Source organism: Danio rerio, chromosome 10 (assembly GCF_049306965.1).
Source record: "Danio rerio strain Tuebingen ecotype United States chromosome 10, GRCz12tu, whole genome shotgun sequence".
Taxonomy (NCBI): domain Eukaryota; kingdom Metazoa; phylum Chordata; class Actinopteri; order Cypriniformes; family Danionidae; genus Danio; species Danio rerio.
The window spans coordinates 10,475,001-10,496,946 of NC_133185.1; the positions used below are offsets into that span (position 1 = coordinate 10,475,001).

The 21,946-nt window shown below is 35.9% G+C and overlaps 1 protein-coding gene across 16 annotated transcripts in view; it reads right to left on the reverse strand.

The window, feature by feature from the left end:
* Positions 1-21,946, reverse strand: part of strbp (spermatid perinuclear RNA binding protein) — a 192,272-nt gene that overhangs the window by 21,885 nt on the left and 148,441 nt on the right. For 4 of the 16 annotated variants that reach the window (XM_021479265.3, XM_021479264.3, XM_068223909.2 and 1 more), the window contains exons 7-13: positions 21,609-21,700; positions 21,072-21,167; positions 18,697-18,808; positions 13,699-13,796; positions 9,033-9,138; positions 6,622-6,705; positions 4,283-4,494 (exon numbers count right to left, since the gene is read on the reverse strand). In XM_021479265.3, coding sequence (XP_021334940.1) covers positions 4,283-4,494; positions 6,622-6,705; positions 9,033-9,138; positions 13,699-13,796; positions 18,697-18,808; positions 21,072-21,167; positions 21,609-21,700 — 800 coding nt within the window. The remainder of the gene's footprint in view (positions 1-4,282; positions 4,495-6,621; positions 6,706-9,032; positions 9,139-13,698; positions 13,797-18,696; positions 18,809-21,071; positions 21,168-21,608; positions 21,701-21,946) is intronic. The other 12 variants (XM_068223908.2, XM_021479266.3, XM_068223910.2 and 9 more) reach the window with 3 other exon arrangements.

The window sequence follows — 21,946 nt, forward strand, 5'->3', positions numbered from 1 at the left end:
TTTAATTTAATTTAATTTAATTTAATTTAATTTAATTTAATTTAATTTAATTTAATTTAATTTAATTTAATTTAATAATTTTCTTTTCGGTTTAGTCCCTTTAATAATCTGGGGTCGTCACAGCAGAATGAAGCCCCAATTTATCGCAATACTGCTTCTCACTGTGCGACCGTGATGCCCCAAATTAAACATGTCAATGAATACTTCAGCATGTTGAGATGTGAATGCGTGTATTAGCGCTGCCCGGAGCACTCCTTCATTTCATGTGCAGACGAGTCACGTAGCTGAACGCAGTGTGCGCAAGTAAACTCACACCAGTTTATCATGAACTATTTAACAATAGTTTTTAACAGCTGACACTAAGAATGAACATAGAAATGTTATCTGACTAACAGGCAGCAACTAAACATGTCTGGAGAAGGATTCAAATGTGTTTATATTTATAAACAGCACAGATGTGAATGCATATGAATGTTCTGATTGGTCGGAGTAGACGTGACCGTCAGCTGTTACCACAGAGAGGGCGGTCGCTGTCGCGCGCCTCTGAATGAAGCCTACTTTAGTGAACAGAACCTAGGCTGTAAATTACAGGTAACGTTAATAATGTTGTAAATAACATTCAGTTTGTGGCACAGAGTGATCGTTTGGGAGTTGCGGGAAGTGAACCGCACTTAGCAGTGGAAATGAAACCGAAAGCACACACAGTGTTGCCAGATGTAGCTGACTGATTCCAGCCCCAAAAGTATCCAAAACCCGCCAAATTGCAAAAATACCCACCCAGTCTTCTGCATTCACGAAAATCATGTCAGTGACAGATTTTAAACAGACAATTATAGATTGTAAGCATATGTCTCAAACACAATAATTCAACATCAGAATTATCATCAGCATTAATGACCAGGACAAATCTAAAGTCTGTTCAAGTCCACCATTCCAAGTCTATGGAAAATTTAGCATTTTAACCAACAGTACAACTACACAAAGCATATTGCTATTTTACCATATGTTTGAGAATAACAATAATAATAGCCCACTCATATTTGCCTTCATTTTACATCTACAGAATCGTGAGAAAATCATGATCTTTATTTTAGGCAAAAAAATCGTGATTCTCATTTTAGCCAGAATCGTGCATCTTTAATTTATATATATATATATATATACATACAACAGTTCTGTCTGGTTCTTGAACTCAATTGGCCATAAAATATTAAGGTAATATTAGCTCTTCTACAACCTCTTAACCCTTCTTTATTACTCCGCCCACATAAGAGTGACAGCAGATCAATAAACTCACAACAGTTTGACAAATATTGCTGCTGTTGGACAACATAATGTATTGAGGCTTTTTAGGCGCGAATGTAGTTGTTTAGATGGCAACTATGCAGTTTATTTATAAGGATAGTGTCTATTTTAAATATTTATAATATCTGAGATTCAGCGAGTCTTCCTGTCATACTGAGCAGATCAAAGACGATTGATTTCGCCGTAGGATGGCGACAGAGACCGCAAAATAAGTTACTATGGGAGAAAAACAGCATTTTATTAACATATATTACAAACTACAACTAAACAAATCATTACATAACAGGTAAGTGACATTGTATTTTGTAGTGCTATTTTGTATATACAATAGTAATTTGGTAGTGTTTGCTTTGGCTCTTTCTTAGGCAAACTTAATTTTTTTGAGTCTATCTTACATCTCAATAAACAAGTTGAATTAAATGAGCACTATACTGTACTGTATGTCTCTGGTAACGCGGCTCTACTTTCAGTTTAACTGCACTGCTTTGCCATCAGAGGCTCATATATCTGCATACCGTGTCTCAGATTTAGTGTGGTTTTACACAGGGGGAAAGGATATCATAAGAGCGCCAGTGTTCATTTGTCAGTCTGACCCAGATTGGGGCTGTTGGTGGCGTTAATGTCTCTGCTTTCACAGAAAGAGGATTAGTGCGGTCCTACACTCCACAGCCTTTGTTCACATGCACTCTGGGATTACATACATTTGAGCCCTTTTGCATCCTGCGTGTGTGTGTCTGTGTGTGTGTGTGTCTGTGTGAAAGAACCGGTTTTCCTAAAGAAAGCAACCCACTGTAATCTTCTATACAGTCCTGTTACATTAACCATCTACAAATCTATTTCAGAAAAGCTCATGTATAATGCTAAATGATGGATTTAACCAGGATTGAGTATAAAGCTTAACATTTAACAAGAGCTCAACAGACGTTCAGTACTAGTTCAACAGAATGCTCTTGAAAATGACTTGCTAGAAAAAACTAATGTATGCCTTCTTCAGTTATTAAGATGTAGTAGTAGTAGTAGTAGTAGAAGTAATTACTACTACTGCTGCTGCTGCTACTACTACTACTACTACTACTACTACTTCTACTTTTACTAGTAATAATAATAATAATTATTATTATTAACAGGACATCACAGTTGCGCAGTGATTAGCACAGTTCGTTCTTCGGCTGGGTCAGTTGGCATTTCTTTGTAGAGTTTGCATGTTCTCCTTGTGTTGACGTGGGTTTCCTCTGGGTGTTCCGGTTTCTCTTACATTCCAAAGACATGCTCCATAGTTGATTTGGGTAGGTTAAAGTTGTCTGTGGGGTATGTGAGTGAATGAGTGTGTATGGATGTTTCTCAGTGATGGGTTGCGGCTGGAAGGGCATCCGCTGCATAAAACATGTGCTGGATAAGTTGGCGGTTCATTCTGCTGTGGCAACCCTAGATTTATAAAGAGACTAAGCCCATAAGAAAATTAATGAATTTTTTTTTTTTTTTTTAATTAAAAAAATATGATTTTATGAGAAATACTAATTTAATAGAAATACTAGAGAAATACTAATTTATAAATACTATTACAGTATTTATATTACAATTAATAATATTAAATAATAAACATGAAATACTACACAAGTAATATTTTACATTATTATTATTATTGTTACTATTATTATTTCTATTGATGCTTCATAAACTTGATTTTAAGTAAAACATTATGATACTACTTTTGTTTTGACAAATATTAATATTAATGAATAAACATTAAATATTAATATGTTGTATTATTATTATATTACTTTTATTACAATTACTTTATCAATTATTGTTGTTGTTTCAAAAACAAATTTTTTTATTACAATTGCTAATATTATTGCAAAACGCAAAACATGAAAAACTGCAAAAGATTTGTTTAAAAAGTTTCTATTTTAAATGATTATTATTATTGATAGTATTATTTACAATTGTTATTGCTATTATATTACTTTTATGAATACATAATTTTAGTATAATAATAATGATAATAATGATGAAGATTATGATGATAAAATAAATAATAATAATAATAATAATAATTTGTTTGAATTGTGTTACAGAGTTCAAGACCTTTAAATAAATTACTTACAAAAAACATATAAATAAAATAAAACAACTCCCTTTAAATCATTTGACCCACTTTTCATAATGTAGTTCATTCTAAATAAAGGAATCAAGTCTTTAAATACAGTTTTATGAATATATTATCTAACTATTAACCCTTTTTAATGATGTTGTCCATATTTTGTAAACACAGAAAAAAACAGATGCTTTGCTATCTGATAAATCAATCAGTTAACTAAAACTGAACAGCTCAAACAGCCGTTATTGTAGTTGAAATTGTAAAAAGATATAAAAGTATTTATATATATATATATATATATATATATATATATATATATATATATCTATCTATCTATCTATATATATATATATATATATATATATATATATATATATATATATATATATATATATATATATATATATATATATATATATATCCCTTTTATTTAATGTGACAGAGCAAAAAATAAGAAGGAAAAAAACAGGTCAACAGTGTAAGAAAATTAAATCCACACTACTTGCGTCAGAACTGTGGCTTCAAATTAATATTTGGTGAAGGATTAATTCACTCTAAAATACAGCAAAAGCTCTGTCATCATTTACTCACCTAAACTCATATGACTGTGTTCGGTGCGTAGAACACAAAAGAAGAAATTAGGCAGAATGTCCAAGCTGCTCTTTTCCATTCAGTATAGTGTATACATCTACAGATTTTAAAACACTTGTAATATAAACCACTTTAACTGCATGGAGGAGAATAGCTTGGACACTGATTACTTTCTTCAGGCAGAGGTTGTAGAATAACATAAAGGCAAGTAAAAGATGACAAAATACACATTTTTGAGTGAAGTAATCCTTCCGTTATGTTCACTGCTCTGATCACAAGATGTACCTTTACTGCCACGTGCAACTTGGCGGTCTTCTTGGAGGATCCCGAGGCTTCGTAAACAGTGCCGTCGACGTCTACGGACATGGTGAAGACGGGGGCGTGAACCGGACCTGACTGAGACAGCAGTTTGTACTGCAGCCCCGGCCGGATCTGGTTCAAGCGCATCAGAGCGTTCATGGGCTGATTGGAGTCTATTGCTTTACTGTCAAGAACTGCTGGAAGGGAAAGAGGACAGAAATAAACCTCAGTGATTACGGCGAAAAGGAAGCAGTCTTTAGATACACAGCTCATCGTGTGACTTTTTGCTATCGCTTCGTTCCATCAGCCAGCTAATTGCCGAATTCTGCTGCTTTGAAAGCCATTTATTTGAGTCCGGCGAGGAGCACAGGCTGGGGACAGCAGCGCGGCTCCAAGAGAAACTAAGAATCAATGGCATTGATTTCCCAAAGGCTGTCTGCTTCCTGTACTGTATGTGAAAGTGGGAGATGGAGGCACAGCGGGAGAGTGTAGGAACGGCGGCAAATAAAAGAGTGGAGTGACATCTGAACAGTTTACTTGAGAGAAAGCAGGTAAGATATTAGATATTGTGACGCAATGCTGCCCAAATAAATAATAAAAAAAAAAGAGTCAGGGACATATATATATATAAAAAAAGATTTTTAAAAAATCAGATTGTTACTTGATCTGTATAGAAAGAGGGGAAAAGCTTTTATAGTCAAACTGGGGTGAATTAAAGAATGATCAGATGTAGATTACTGTAGAAGCGTTTCCTTATTGGCTTAATACAGAGGAGTATATTGTTTAAAGAAGACAGCACACAGTACTGACTAAATGCATTAAAGGGCACCTATTTTACCCCTTTTTCAAAATTTAAGATAAGTATTTTGTGTCTCCAGAAAGTACTGTAAAGTGTCAGCTCAAAACACCCATCAGATTATTTATTATAGCTTTCAGAATATTGGATTTTCTGCTTTGAACACTATGTAGCTGTTTTTGTGGCCTGTGCCTTTAATGCTAGTTCTCCCCGCCCACCATCCTCTGCATCTGTCAGAGTGTGCCTCAATCTCCTTCACATAAACATCACAGTAACAGATATAAAGGAAGCAGATCTCACATAATGTTTGTGAGAAATACTACAGTAAGAAGGATTACTTGATGTTTTTGTTGTGGGGTTAATTCAAGCCTTTCTGCAATGATGAGTCACACACAATGTCATTACAAAGTTCACATGCACACAGAGCGCTCGTTTCACTTTGCACTGTTTTTGCACAGCAAATGTGACAGGATACACATTACACAGGATACAGCATCCACTGCTGTATGGATATCTGTAATGTTAATGTACAAAATAAACCTGATTTGATGTCCACAAAGGATTTAACCATCTTCTTTTTTAATTGTACTGACATGCGGCTGTGGTGATAAAGTAAAGACGGTAAAATCACTGTAATTAATTACAAACTTGCTCTGTTTTAAAAACATTTCAAACTTGTAAAACTCATTCTTGATCACATTTGATGATGACTGATGATCACAGTAAGCTGAACAAATCTTTTAATCCAGGTTGCTTTGCGCACGTCCTGTCTTGTTGATATGATTATACGCGTTACTATGGAGACATGTTAATACTCGGCTGTCAATCAATTCGATGGGCAGAGAAACCGCACTCCTACGTTACATTGAGGCGAGCCTCAAAATGGGAGGGATTTGGATCCTATTTTAACATCAGGAAATAAAAAAAGACACTTATTGTGTTTATACACACTATACCTGCACATAGTTTTGTCCAAACAGCTTACAAAAGATGATTGTCATCATAAATGCATTTTTAAAGAAAAAGTTTACCCAAAACTGAAAACATTGTTATTGTTTACTCACCTTTTGTCACAAACCTATTTGATTTTCTTTCTTTTTTTGAATGCAAAAGATTATATTTTGGAAAATGCTGAAAACCTGTAGTGATTTGTTTTTCTTACTATGGAAGACAACAGTTCCAGGTCTCTAACATTTTTGAAAATGGTTCAAAAATTTTAATTTATACCTTATTTTATACCTTATTTTGTGTTCAACAATAAAAAAAGAAATTCAAAGGTTTGGAACCACTTGATCGTGAGTAATTGTTAATTGTAGGTTGAACAATCTATTTAAACTGACTGACACTTAAAAAACAACAACAATAATGTTACCTTAACAAAACAATGTAATGATAACAAATAAGACACACATAATTTTTCCATATTATTTGGATTCAAATACACAATTATTTAACCCAACCACACAAAATGGCAGATCCCAAATCATTAATCTGACCTTTATATCAGTCTATCATTATTCAGACTTACCTTTTCTCAGGTTGCGTTTCATCTTTTTGATGAGGTCTTTGTCATCCATCAGACCATCTTCATAAGGTCTCTTCAGCCCTAGACCTGTTACAACAGGAGAGTTAATTTGCTAATGATAACACACAAGCAATGAACTACTCTGCAAGTCGGCACTCCAGTCCTGTTTATTCAATAGCACTTACAGTAGTACATAAACATACAATTATTTAAAAGTAAGCAGTTTATAGTAGTAAACATGAACAACTAACCAGTGCCTACTATCAGATTTACACTCAATAGCTCTTACAACAGCTCTTAAGTGTTCGTGTATTTACTTGCATTAAAATAACTAAATTAAATACATTTTGCTTAACCAGAGAGGAAGGTGGAGCCTCAGAGCCACACTGACCAATTTTATAAACTCCACACACCAATGGTAGATCAAATGTGTTTATAAAATGTAATAGCACTCCAATCAAACTTTGTTTTGGCCTGATTTTGTTAAAAACACAAAAGTTACACGAGTTGGTGCTGACATTTTGCTTGAGATATATCATGGTATACACAAAAGTTACACGAGTTGGTGCTGACATTTTGCTTGAGATATATCATGGTATACTGTCTAAGCCTAGTTGAAACCATCACAATTATGGGGAGGAAATTAGCTTTATATGATAGAATTATGTACATAACAAGTGTTAGAAAATTGATAATAAAAAAGCTTTAGCTTATTAAAATTAATACAGAAATCAAATCAAGTCATAAAATCTTGTTCACTTTTAATCACAGTGTTAAATAAAGTTACTATAATTATTTAGCGAAGAGCAGCGTAACTCTCATTTTGTTCCACTGTTTTGTTCGATAACAGAGATGTCACTTTAAGAATTCACAGATCTATAATGAAAGTATTTAATTATTATCATAACTGTTTCTGCTCATTTAAGACAAAATCATTTGTGTTGAAAATAAAACACGCCAGGACGGACATGTTTACATATTATTAAGTGTATTTGTCTGTTTAAAAACCCACCCAAATCCAAAGGTTTCCACTTTCGTTCCACTTCAAATCACCTGTATACCAAAGCTAATCCGGGAACTGTGTCTTAAAGTTTTAAGTCCACTTTTGTTTTAAGTCTACCTCAGAATTAAGAAAAAGCATCTCAGGTCTCTTGCCCTGTCTATTTCAACCATTAGCCCTGTTGGTAATTTGAAGGATTTGGGCGAACATAGCAGCACGGCGATGTGTCTAAATGTAAACAAACTCAACTGATAAAAGACAAAGTCCGCCATTCTGCAATTCTCATACTGCTCTCCCAGCAAAAATGCTTGCTGCACACATACAGCTTTGCTGTATCGGCCCTGACAGCATCGCGGGGAAAAACATGCAACAACCCCCATAGATCATGGAAACAAACACATACAACCCTTCATGAACGGCTAAATACTATGTGCGGTGGGTCAGTGGACGCAGTTTCATCCCGTCATCAACATAGGGGGCATCACAGCTTGGCACTGGCAGGTCTGTCTTACCTTTGGAAAGCCCGTGCAGTCATGAATAATTAAGAAACAGGCTCTTCTCATAGGATAAGAAAACCCTGCTTTGAATAATAATGAGAAACCACTGCATCATCACTCCACTTGCAGTTTTGTGCTGTCACCGATTTTAATCCCGCCCCAAAAATTATTTTAAATCCAGAAGATGTAATTAGCTATCCAACGCTCAAAATTATCCAGTTTTCCCCACAATTAAAGCTGACAGATGCTAACATTGTCTTAACTGATGCTCAACACACACAAATCTGTTAAAATATTTTTAAAAAGTACTCAAGGGTTTCTTAAATCTTTAAAACAGAGCGCGTCGGTCAGTCAGCAATGTTACTAATTCACATGGTGTATAGGAAGGGTGACAGTCAACGCATAGCTTTAATGGAAATTAAGTGAATATTAATTTGAATAAAACAAATCAAAAGCATAATTCTCTTGAACAATTCTCACAATTATATCTCTTTTGAGATCGGTGCTTTGATGCTACTTTGACTTTTTATTGAAAGATTACAAATATATAGAGGAAAAACGGGAAATACTAAATAAAATAAACGGGATGATAGCGGGATAGAATTTTAAAATACATGGAGAATCCCAGCAAGAGTAGATAGTAGTTTTTAATTTTTAGGTAAACTATGCCTTTAGAGCTCTATAATTTTCACAATTTTTAACCAACAAATTACTTAATAATAATTTAGACTAGACAACAGACACCTTCCACACATTAAACCTGGGAAATCACTGTGAAATTACCAGACGAAGCTTTAGTAGAATACCATTCATCATTTACAAAATACCAGTAAATTTTAAATACCAGTAAAAATGCTGATGCTTTGCACAATTACATAGAAAACAATATAAAACACATTTTAGTTATGTCTGCTCACCTTCCTTATCTGACCAGGGGTATTTCTGTGAAGGTTTACTTGAGGGAAGAGGGTCCATATCCAAGACCTTATAGATCTGTCCAAAAGCCATGAGCCGCAAAGCATGCTGGAAACAAACAAACAAAAAAAACACACACAAAAATGTATCAAATTATCAAAGCATAGACCAAAAGGATCGGCCCCTAAAAAAAAAAATCTTAAAAAGTGCCCTGAAGAAACACACACACACACACACGCTTGCAAATCTTTTTTTTTTTTTTTAATAATAAAGCAATAACTCTCTGCTTGAGCCGAGAGACCGCCTGTAGACGAGGACTTCCAGGCACTGAATCACCCCGTTCAGAAGAATTATGGGGTACTGCCGCACAAATAATTCATGCTACAACTAACTCACATTAACTCATCCCAACAGATATTGACAAAGCTGTTTGGTTTAGTTGCAGCCTATTAGGAGAGGCACCATAGAGTTTGGGTGCAATAAAATGAAAAATGAAAAATGTCTGTGAGCCCCTTATGAGAAACCCTTTTAATTACAGCAATCAGAATATCTACATCACTGATATACTTACAAAAGGAAAAATCTTGGTACACGTTCCCATACATAAACATTTATTAAAGACATGTCTATAGGCCTTGTTGGAATAGCAATGTAAGAGGTGGTTATGTTTGTAATTCATCTGATAATTTTATTGTTATTTTTATTATTTTTTAAATAAATAATATATTTTACTAATTTATTATATCATTTATTTTGAGAAAATAATAATTACATCATTTTTTATGTACACTAAAGCTCACATTTAGGGTTTTGTTTTTGAAGTAAACCTTTTCTTTTTTTCCTGATAATAAAATAAGTGTTGCATTTTAGAGTGTAGGTCCTCCAATCGTTATAAATATTTAAAAATAAATATAAAATAAAATATTTTTAATTTTAAATAAATTTTATTTAATAAAAAATAATTAAAAATTTCATAAAATTTAAAATATATAAAATATTTTACACTCATTTACACATTTAGCACTAAGATTAAAACAGATGCTAATCAGTAAACATTTAGTTTGAGTCCAAGCTCTACTATTTGCTGCTGCTAGCAAAGTGATTTTAGGTTAATAAGCAATAATGACATTTTAACGAAGATAAATATAACTTCCCTGCCTATAAATTGACGCAAATCATCTTGAACTCATGAAATCTCCACCACAGAGTAAATTACAGGTATAAACACGGTCTAATGACAGAAACTCTCTCCTGAATGCAGTATCTCTGTAGGTAAGCCATACAGTATCACCGCATTGCATCTCATTTATGAATACGGCAAACTGCAGTATAAACAAATCCTCATTTACATCAGCAAACCAACACCCCCCCACCCCCAAAAAATTTAAGGAAAGTAGGAGATGAGGCAAGCAAAAGCATACATAATAAACTATTATTTTCCCCAAAACTTACTACGCTTCAATTTTTATGTTTTTTTTTCTCTTTTTTAACAAGGAAATAATAAAATAGGATGGATGTGTTAAGCAATAAAGCTCTGAGCTTCAGTGCTGTGTGTAGATTTAGTTGTGTGTATAAGTGTGTGTGTGAGAGACTGAACCTCTTCGATCTGCTGCAAAACAATTAGGCACATTGTGATTCTGATCTCGACTGCACAAGGGTTCAAAGGAAAAGAGCTCAGAGATGCAGCGCACACATGCAACCATGCACACACGCACACACACACACACAGACACACACAGACACACACAGACACACACAGACACACACAGACACACACACACACACACACACACACACACACACACACACACACACACACACACACACACACAATCCTCTAGGCAGGAGTAAAGATTCACGGGCTGATGCCGTATCATTTTCCCACACTCATTAGAGAGCCAATCATCAAGGTGCTCTGCTGAAATGTGTGTGTGTGTGTGTGTAAGGGTTGGATGATACATGGAATAATAGAAATGCTTTGAATAAGATTATGCTGGTGATATAAAAAATAAACAATTTGACTGTGCTGATGTTTTTTAGAGGGTGTTGTTAAAGATTTCTATATATCTATCTATCTGTCGATCAATCTGTCAGAGAGACTGTATGGCCTTAAAAACTGTAATCATTATTCATTCATTCATTTTTTTTCAGCTTAGTCTCTATTTCAGAGGCCGCCACAGTGGAATGAACCACAAACTATTTCAGCATGTTTTTTAAGCATCGGATGCCCTTTTAGACGCAACCCAGTACTGGGAAACACCCAAACACACTCATTCTCACACACACACAAACACACACTCTACACTATGGTTAATTTAGTTTATTCAATACACCTATATAGCATTTCTTTGGAATGTGCAGGAAACCGGAGCACTCGGAGGAAACCCTGCTGGCACTTTTATTAATATATAAAATGAGTGTGGCAAAAGTATCTGAAGATACATATTTCATATGCATATTGTTAAACTGATCTGCATGTATTAATGTGATAAGTGTAAACAATAATTCTCTTTCAAGTTGTTGAATTGAATAACGTTCTGACGGAAGGGATGTTGGTAACTGTAATTAAGGTAAACATGACTGCAATGATAAAGAGATATTACAACATTATGCATGAATGCATTTAAGTAATACTGACTCTTTTAGATAACCTTTATATCTTTTTGCTGTCTTGAATGGTGCAGTATGCAAGTTTTTGACTCTTCTACAGTATAAAAATACAATAATATGTTTGCAGATATTTAAGAAACAGGGTTGAGGGGTGTTGCAAGGGCCCCTAATATTATCTCTGGGGTCCCCAAATTGAATAGATCCTTAGAAACGTCCAAGCTTCCCCCCACCTAGCGGTGCCCCTGCCAAAAATAAGCAATTTGGTTGTTTGCACCAGACGAAACACAATTGAAATTTAAATAGTCATTCAGAAGCATAGAATAGTGTTCTTGCTGCACTCCAACAAAATGATAAGGTTTTTGATTTAATTAATACATATTAAACCTCTTTAACGTTATTAAATATACATGCTGAATCACTAATATGTGTTGGTTTGCACTGAGGGTGCTTTCACACCTGTGAATCGATTCAGTTGTTCCGAAACAGAGATTACAATTGTTACATTGTTGCTCTTTGCTCTTGGAGCGGTTCGCTTTCACACTGCAAAGTTTCTAATCGGACCAAAAGAGCTAAAACAAGTCACGTGCGAGTAAACTCTCTTCACATTGGTCAGGGTCAGGGTTTATTTTATTTTGCAGTGTCCCGCTAAGCTGTCAAGAGAGGTGGTGATTGACAGGGTGCGCGCGCGTGACGTGTCTGAGGAGAGACGTGGTAGGGAGGGGTAAAAAGGGTGCTGTCAAGATAAACATTCATCGTTTCATTTTCTTTTCGGCTTAGTCCCTTTATTCATCAGGGGTTGCTACAGTGGAAAAGTCGCCAACTTATGCAGCAAAGGTTATACACAGTGAATGCCCTTCCAGCCACAAGCCAACACTGGGAAACACCCATACACTCTTGCATTCATACACATATACTACGGACAATTTAGCTTAGCCAATTCACCTATACCACATGAATTTTGGACTGTGGGGGAAACCGGAGCACACGGAGGAATCCAGTGCGAACACAGGGAGCACATGCAAAATCCACACAGAAATGCCAACTTCTTGCTGTAATGCGATCATGTTACCCACTGCGTCACCGTGACACCCCTCATTATGATATCTCGTGCGATTAGGACTTCAAGTTACGCCCCACTTTTGGGGCCGCATACAGACTTGTGTTTGTGCATCGTGCTACCCACTGCGCCACCAAGAGGCCCAAGTTAAACAATATATGTATAATATCACTATATGTGTGCGTGTATTTGATTTATACAATCAAAAAAGCATTATGCAAGCGCTTATTTGCAGAAAATGACAGTAGAAAATGACAACACAATTTTAACATGTAGCAAGGATCTAAATTTTGTTCTCTTTTTTCTCCTTTTCTGCAAATACATACTAAAATTTTATAAATATGATATAAATTATAATAATCTTGTTTGAAAAGCCACTTTATTAGTACTGTAATTTATAAAATAAAATGCAAATGAACATTTACTCAAAAAACATACTGTGCATTTTAATGGAAAATCAAAACAAATGATATTAAGATTTTTCAAATTTTGCTCTATATTTGTCTTTAGCTCAACTGCATATTTTCTATATACAGCACTTTGAAACTTTTTGGCAACAACAGTTGTTCATAAAGAAAAAAAATAAAAAATAGATGCAGTTTCAGTCCACCCAGTTTCGGGTTGCCGCCATCCACTGCATAAAGCATATGCCGGAATAGTCAGCAGTTCATTCCGCTGTGCCATACCCTAATAAATAAGGGACTAAGCCAAAGGAAGATGAATGAATGAGTTTCAGTCCACCGCACAGTCAATTTGTATTCATTTAGTGTTGTGACATGACTCACTGCCAACAAGAATATCGTCTACCTTACATATTAGGCTGAATCACTGATAAGACCTGTGTTTATGTGTGTGTGTGTCTGAGACATGACAGCAATCTACACAGCATAGATGAGATAAGCACCTCTGAGAGCACCAAACACACACACACACACACACACACACATCTCCTTTTCTCATTGACACCTGCATCTCACACATATCTCGACACACTGGTTTACCTGTGCATTGGATGTAATAGCCTCTGCCTCCTCATCCGTCATGGCCGACAGGGTGTTCGTTGGCTCCTTCTCACAGGGATCATGCAATCCTGGTCCACCTGAGGAATACATTTAATAAAACATATGATTTATCCAACCGAGAAAGCCACAAGTTTCAGTCTTTAGCGAGTAACGCTCCATCACTGCAGGTGAGGTGTTAATTAAACTTTAAAGCGAGCCTTTCATTGCTTAAACTATGCCCTGCAGGTACAATACAAATATATATATATATATATATATATATATATTATGCTCAACTAAGTGTATATATATCATTGTGGGAAGGGCTTATTTCCTATGCGAGCTGATTCTATATTAATGTCTGCATCTCATTATTAATGAATAACTGAGAAAAGAGTATAAGTGTGGTGAGCGATGGACTAGTTATGTCAAGACTAGATAAATGAGGCTCCATTATTCCTCTGGGCCACAGACAGGAACTAGAGCTTTGCGAATGAAAGCCAGATCTGATAGTGACACCACTGCTGTCATCAAACTGTGCTGGACATATTCACATTTATCTTGCATATTCATTACATGAGAGGATTTACTGTATGTTTAAATGATTAGGGAATGTATGATCTAGAGTTAATACTTCAATAAATAAAAAGGATATATTTCTACATTTTAGTATTCAAAAGTGTTAACGCTACAGTTCTGACATACTTAAGACCAAGGGCCCTATCATACACCCGGCGCAATAAGGTGCAAGACTTGTTTTGTGCAATTTCTTGCTATTTTCAAACAAGTGCAACCCTAATTTTCACGTTTTGCGCCATGTTGTTAAAATAGCAAATCCCTTTGTGCCACTTTGTGGACTCATGGGTGTGCCGGTCTATAAAAGAGGTGTGTTAAGGCGCATTGTTGGTGGATTGCTATTTTGAGAAGCTGAAATAGACCATGCCATTGACAAAGTAAAAGCTGGTCTGAAGTCAAGCACAGAGGAAGCTAGTTATGTGCCTAATCAGTCTACACGCTTAATAAACACAGGATGTACAGAATACACACATATCTTTACATATGAAAAAAAAAGGCATTCAAATGTTTAGCGCTGTCAAAATTAGTGCGTTAACGCATGCGATTAATTTTAAATAATTAACGCGTTAAAAAAAATTAACGCAATTAACTCAGTTGTAGGTTTTTTGTTACTTCCTGTTGTGGTGGAAGTGTGTTTAACATGCAATAAATGTGGATAAGACCAAGGAAGCACTTTTTGAAGGCAAGTTTCAGTACAAAACAATTAGTCGCATCACCAGGCTCTCCAAAGTTTCATGCAATTTCGGGTGTTTCATTTTTAACTTTCGACTTCTGTTGTAAGTTGATACCGCATGGCGAACAGAAAGAAAATCCTCCGCATTTTATGACTCGATGTTCCTTTAAGGTAATAAAATCACTGCTTAGGCTACACGGTAGAATTTTAATAAGAGTATAATCTTAATCATATTAAAATCGGAGTATTGGTGTCTTATGTGAATGTACTCAGAAAGTCTCAGGTGAAGTCGCGAGCTGTCAGAGACAGGGCATTACTCTGCCTTTCAGCATGAGCCCTCCATGTTTAGCGTGTTTCCTCATTAAACGCAACGAAAGCGTATGCTTTGCATTGTTGTGTCAGAATCCTTGTGAAATACAGTAATACTTAAGGACGCTTAGTTTAAGCAAATTTGATAAACGTGATCATGCGTGTTGAATCTGAGGGGAGTCGCTGCAGTATGGAAGGCCGTTGGGGCCAAAACGTCTGCAGCGCGTTGTGTGTGTGTCTGTGTGTGTGTCTGTGTCAGGCCCGTTGAGGGGTGTTAGGGGTGGAGTGAGCGACGTATCTGAGTAGGGGCGTGTGCGCGCGAGACGTACCTGAAGGACGGTGGGGGTGAGATGCGCGCCACATAGGCTACCTGAAGAGCTAGGATGGATGTGGGGGAGAAATTATCATTCATTTGCGGGCATTTGGGAGTCTCTGTGCACTTGCGGGATACTCCTAGTCTTAGCAATTGGATGAATGTAAAGGAGGATTAAGCAAAATTGTTTCTACTCTATAACTAATGTTCTCAACTCACAGCAATAAAACTTTATAATGAGTTAATGTTTATAATGAACAGTTTGTATTCTATAGTTTATTATTATAATTTTCCATTTTCCATATCTGCAATTCCTGTATTTTGCCATTTTTTTGCAGTCCACTTAGAATCCAACATGGAAATCAATGTTTTCTTTATTGGCATTGATTGTTTTGAAATTTAAATGTCATTAACATGCCTGTGTTTTAATTTCTTTAATAAATATGGCTGTCAAGCCAGGATCTTGATGGTTTATTGTGGGTATGTTGTTTACCCAGAAATCTGTGTTACAAGTTGAACAAAAATTCTAATAAACAATTATATTTTGAATTTAAATAGTTTTTGTCTTGCATTTACATTAATTTTACATTTGAATAGCCAAAATTACAACTTTCAGTATTTTAAATGTGATTAAACGCGACTAATTAAAAAAAAAAAAAGGTGCGATTAATTAGTTAATTTTTTTTAATCGATTGACATCACAAAAAATGTTACAAAAATTATTATTTACTACATAAATATAAACATCACTACCTCCATGCCTTCATCATGTCAGGGGGCTTTTTTAGTTTATCCATGACAATCTGTTATATAACAGTATAATGTTATTGTTATTTATAGCAGCATTATTTATTATATGCATATTTATATTTGTTTTAATTAGGGCTGCCAAATGATAAAAAAATTAACGTAATTAATCACACCTTTTTGTAATTTATCATGAAACGCAATTAATCATGATTAATCACAAAACACCATATTTATTACAGAAATGAAAACAACCCAGGCTCGTTCTGGAAATGTAGCCCCGCGGATGTTTCTAGAGACCGCGAAATACGTCCCGGGAGGTAAATATTTGTGCAGTTTTTGTTTTGGCTTTTTATGCGGTGTTCTCACGTAAAAAGCCATCGGAGACCGCTGTCGAGCGACCGTCTGTCCGACTGACTGACTGATTGACTGGGCGGCCGGCAAATCGGCCGACCCAGCCACCCTCCTCCTCCTCCTTCTTCCCTAAACCCAAGCAACGATTTACAAAAAGCTGTACAGAAAAAGAAAAGCCCTCGTAAGATTTTGACCGCGTTTTCGGATTTCACCGCATTCTCGCCTCGTTACGAACTCTATTTTTTGGATTCTGTTTTTTGTCTTTCCTGATTTCTGGAAATGCTCTTCCGTCTAACCCGGCCGTCACACATGGCCGGCTCCTCCTTCTCAGGGCCTCCGCTCCGCCGATGTAACACGACGAGCTAACCGGACAACTAGTTGTGGCGGGAAAGCCCTCCACACGGAGGAGGTGAGCCTTCAGCCGGCGAGCGCGAAGATGAGTGGCGTCACACCGGCCCGTAGCGTTTGCTTGAAAAAACGAATTGCAGCCATACGTACCTCCGGCCATATAAATCGCGGTCTCCAGAAACGTCCGTGGGGCTATGTTTTCAGAACGAGCTTGGGTTGAATAAAAACACAGGCATTTAAGTGCCATTTGAATTTCAAAACAATCAATGCCAATAACAAACAAAAATGATTTCCATGTTGGATTCTAAGTGGACTACACACACGCATGGTAGAAGCTTAAAGGCAGAGAATAGGGCTGTCTTTGATTGCGATTTGCTTGCGACTTCATCTGTCACTTTCACTACAGTACATTTACATGGACACCAATACTCCACTTTTGTGATTAAAATAAGTAAGTTACGAGTAAGTTTCCACCATTTCCTTACTCAACAAATGTAAAGAAGTAAAAGTAAAGAGAAAGTAAAGAGGCCAAATGGAGAAGGCTCATTCTTTATCATTGCACAGATGGTTTGTTTAACTCGCTGAGTCAGTTTTAATTACAAAGGTCCTCCATGTAAATAGCAAATGCACCATGGCGCAATGTAACTGACTCTTAAAGGGAATGGAAGATATGACAGAACCAGATTGGTTTAATGCACATTATGCTCAAAACACAGCCATAACTCATTAAGAAAATAAGCACAACCCTGTTATTTTTAAGCACATCAATATTATGGAATATACAGTAAGATTTTTGAATGACACTTCAAAAGTTTAATTTTTGGGCATTTAAAAACCACATACTTCCATACTATGTAGTACTCTAAAAACAGCATGTGAATGGAGTAGTATGTCCAAATTCATGAAATGAGAGACATTTCTGGATTGACCTACTACTTCCAGCGAGATTCTGAAGTGCACATCCAATGGATGCTACGCTATAACATGATGCCACATGAGAGAATTAATTTATGAAAATGAAGCAACGCAACTGACATGGGTAGGTCAGTTGATAATGAAAAAATGGCAAATGTAGTACATCTGAGTTCCATTCATACTACTCACATTCATATTATATAGAATGTATTTTTCTTAAACAGTCAAGTAGTACATTTAAATTTAAAGGTCACACTTTACAATAAGGTTTATTAGTTAATGTTAATTATTGCATTTACTAACATAAACAAATAATGAACAATACATCTACTAACTGTATTTGTTCATGTTAGTAAACGTTAGTTAATGAAAATACAGTAGTTCATTATTAGTTCATGTTAACTCATGGTGCATTAACTAATGTGATCAAGCATGGACTTGGATGTCAATAACGCATTAGTAAATGTTCAATTATGATTAATAAATACTGTACATGTGTTGTTTATGATTAGTTCATGTTAGTAAATGCATTAATTAAAAACCCTTATTGTAAAGTGTTACCAATTTAAATGTAGTACCTACTGATTAGTAGGCGATTTTAGACAGCCAAAGAGTTGTGCAAACACCCTACAAAGGAAAGTAACGCAATTGCACTCATAACGGAAGCATTTTAAACTTATCTCCCGAACTTTATTTTACTGATAGTGGGGTTTTCAGATTGAGTACTGAAAATAATACTTTGAGGTTCAGGAGGTTTTCGTACCTGGAAGCAGTATCCCAGAGGCCAGACACTCCATGACCCGACGCAGAGCCTCTCCTGCACCCAGAGGTCTGTTACATGTGGCAATGGCCTTTTCGCATATTAACTCCAAAGGCTGTGGACAAAAGAGTAAGTCATCTGTCAAAGACTAATTCATTACATGATTCTTCAAAAATGGGCCACAAAAAAGAGAGATTAAGTTATTGTAAAGCCATTTAGCTTAATTCTAATATGTAAGCCTCGGATGATCTTGTGACACTGAAGACTGGATTAATAGCAGCTAAGAACTATTTTTGCAGCTTTTACAAATTCAGAACTTTTGTCAAGAGTAAGCCATTGACTTGCATTTCATGAATTACAAGTAAATTAACTATATTTTAATGGTGGCTTTCACTAATTTACTGCTCTATCTTCATTCAATCCCTACTTACAAATATAGAAAAAGAAAATAAGAGACCAATTGACAATTTTCTCTGGATTTGTTAAATACAGGTTTAAGAAAAATGTTTTATTATAATTAAAATTGTATTCTAATTTAGTATAATTTTTGTTTAATTTCATAATGGTTTGACAAATGGGCAGAATAATAAATATCTAGCTATTTCACCAAATATATTTATATATTTAACTCTTCTAAACTTAAAACATTGGTATAAATTGAATATAATAATTTCTGGATTTTGTTTGGAAATAAAAATCGGGCTGATGTCAGAACCCAACGTCAGGCGGACATCAATATACAACCAATAATCAACCAAATATCAATGTCTAATCATGTTACAGACATTGACAGACATTTGACATTGTGTGGACATTACCACTATGACATCTATCAGACGTTGGATTTTGGTCACTTTTCAACACAATCTAATATTAACCAAATATCAACGTAATTTGACGTCGTTATTGGACGTCAAAATAAAGTTGTCCTTAAATACTGGTTAGACATTAAATTATTGTCACCTGACGTCATGATCTAAATCTAATCTAATATTAACGTCTTATGATGTTGTGTGCCTGCTAGGTAGTATCAGACATGCCCCACCTCCTTCAAGAGGCTTCTAATTTGCTGCAGTTGAGCTCAACCACTCTCATTGGCAGAACGGCAATAAAATCAAAATGCTATTGGCTGTTTTTTTAAAATGGGAGGGGTTACACCAGGGGTGTCCAAACTTTTTGGGCCGAGGGCCAGATGCAAAAAAACAAACGTTGTCGCGGGCCAAATTTTACATACATCACACAGACACGTGTATATATATATATATATATATATATATATATATATATATATATATATATATATATATATATATATACAGTTGAAGTCAGAATTGTTAGCCACCCTAAATTATTAGCCCCCGTTTATTTTTTCACCAATTTCTGTTTAACGGAGAGAAGATTTTTTTCCACACATTTCTAAACATAATAGTTTTAGTAACTCATTTCTAATAACTGATTTATTTTATCTTTGCCATGATGACAGTAAATAATATTTGACTAGATATTTTTAAGACACTTCTATACAGCTTAAAGTGACATTTAAAGGCTTAACTAGGTTAATCAAGTTAACTAGTCAAGTTAAGGTAATTAGGCAAGTTATTTTATAACAATGTTTTTTTCTGAAGACTTAAGGGGCTAATAATTTTGACCTTAAACTAGTTCATAAAAAAATTTAAACCGCTTTTTATTCTAGCCGAAATAAAACAAAAGTCTTTCTCCAAAAGAAAAAATATTATCAGACATACTGTAAAAATGTCCTTGCTCTGTTAAACATCATTTGGGAAATATTTAAAAAAGAATAAATAAATCAAAGAGGGGCTAATAATTCAGACTTCAACTGTGTGTAGATAGATAGACAGACAGACAGACAGACAGACAGACAGACAGACAGACAGACAGACAGACAGACAGACAGACAGACAGATAGATAGATAGATAGATAGATAGATAGATAGATAGATAGATAGATAGATAGATAGATAGATAGATAGATAGATAGATAGATCATAACAAGAATATAAAAAAGCTGCTTAATTGAATGCATGTAATAGCGACACCCGGTGGTTATTTATTGAATTACGTTCATTTTTGTATAGCGGGCCAGATTCTATAGATATTTATAAAAAGCCTCGCGGGCCGCCACAAACTTATTGCGGGCCGCAGATGGCCCGTGGGCCGTAGTTTGGACACGCCTGGGTTACACTATGCCCAACCCTCTCTTCGTGTTTCAGTTGAGATTACGTCAGATGTCGAATAAAGATGCATATTTTAAAGCACTTCATGGGACCTTTAATAATTTACTCACCAAATTACAAACGGTTCATCAATTTTACCATTTTGTAACTATACTACCTGCAGTGACAAACTCAAGTACTCACCCATCCTTTAAGAGGCTCCCACGCCGGGACTCTATTGCACATGTGCCTCAGTATCCGCAAGACGATCACGCATGACTTTAGGCCATTAACTCTAGCCTGAGGAAACCAGAAGGAATCACCAATTAAACAACAGACAGCAACAGCATCAACGTCAACCTTTCACCCCCTACTGTACGTCTCTACACCTTGACTATATGTGCTTGTGTGTGTACGTTGAGGTCTGTGTGAGTGATGTGGTTCGGTTCTGGTCCGTGTTGTGCGGATGATCATGGAGGAGGACAGGGCTTATGTCATGGGGTGGGAGAAGGGAAGATATGGTGCAGGAAAAGCACTAGACAAATCCTTCATGATGATGACAAGCGGGTTATGGACAAACAAAAACACAGGCAAAAAAAAAAAAACAATTGCTTTTGTAGCCTTACGATACTTAAACGTTTGTGATGATGTGTCAAGCTGCAAGGAAATCAAAGGGGAAAAAATGGCATGTAGTTTTGGGTCATAAGGCTACAATAACAATGAGAAGAAGTGAGCGCCAACCTGGAACCATTTGGCATGTCGCAGAGAGGCCAACGCCACCAGGCACCTCTGTCTATCCAACAGGTCCGCCGGCTCGCTCGACTCAACGCTCTCTATCGGTGAGAAGAACGGGACAGGAAATCAAATCTCACACGCATAGACACACACACTCTCACACATGTACACGTGATGAGGGAAGGGGCTGTTAAGGCACAGCAGGAGGGAGGAAAGAGGAGGGAGCCAATTGGCTTTGGTGGTCCAGTGCATCCAAAGGAGATGGAAGTTGAGTGCATCTCCTTGGCTGGCTGGAAACTGGAGGAAGGATTCGCTAAAAGTGTTAGCATGGGCCAAATGTTATG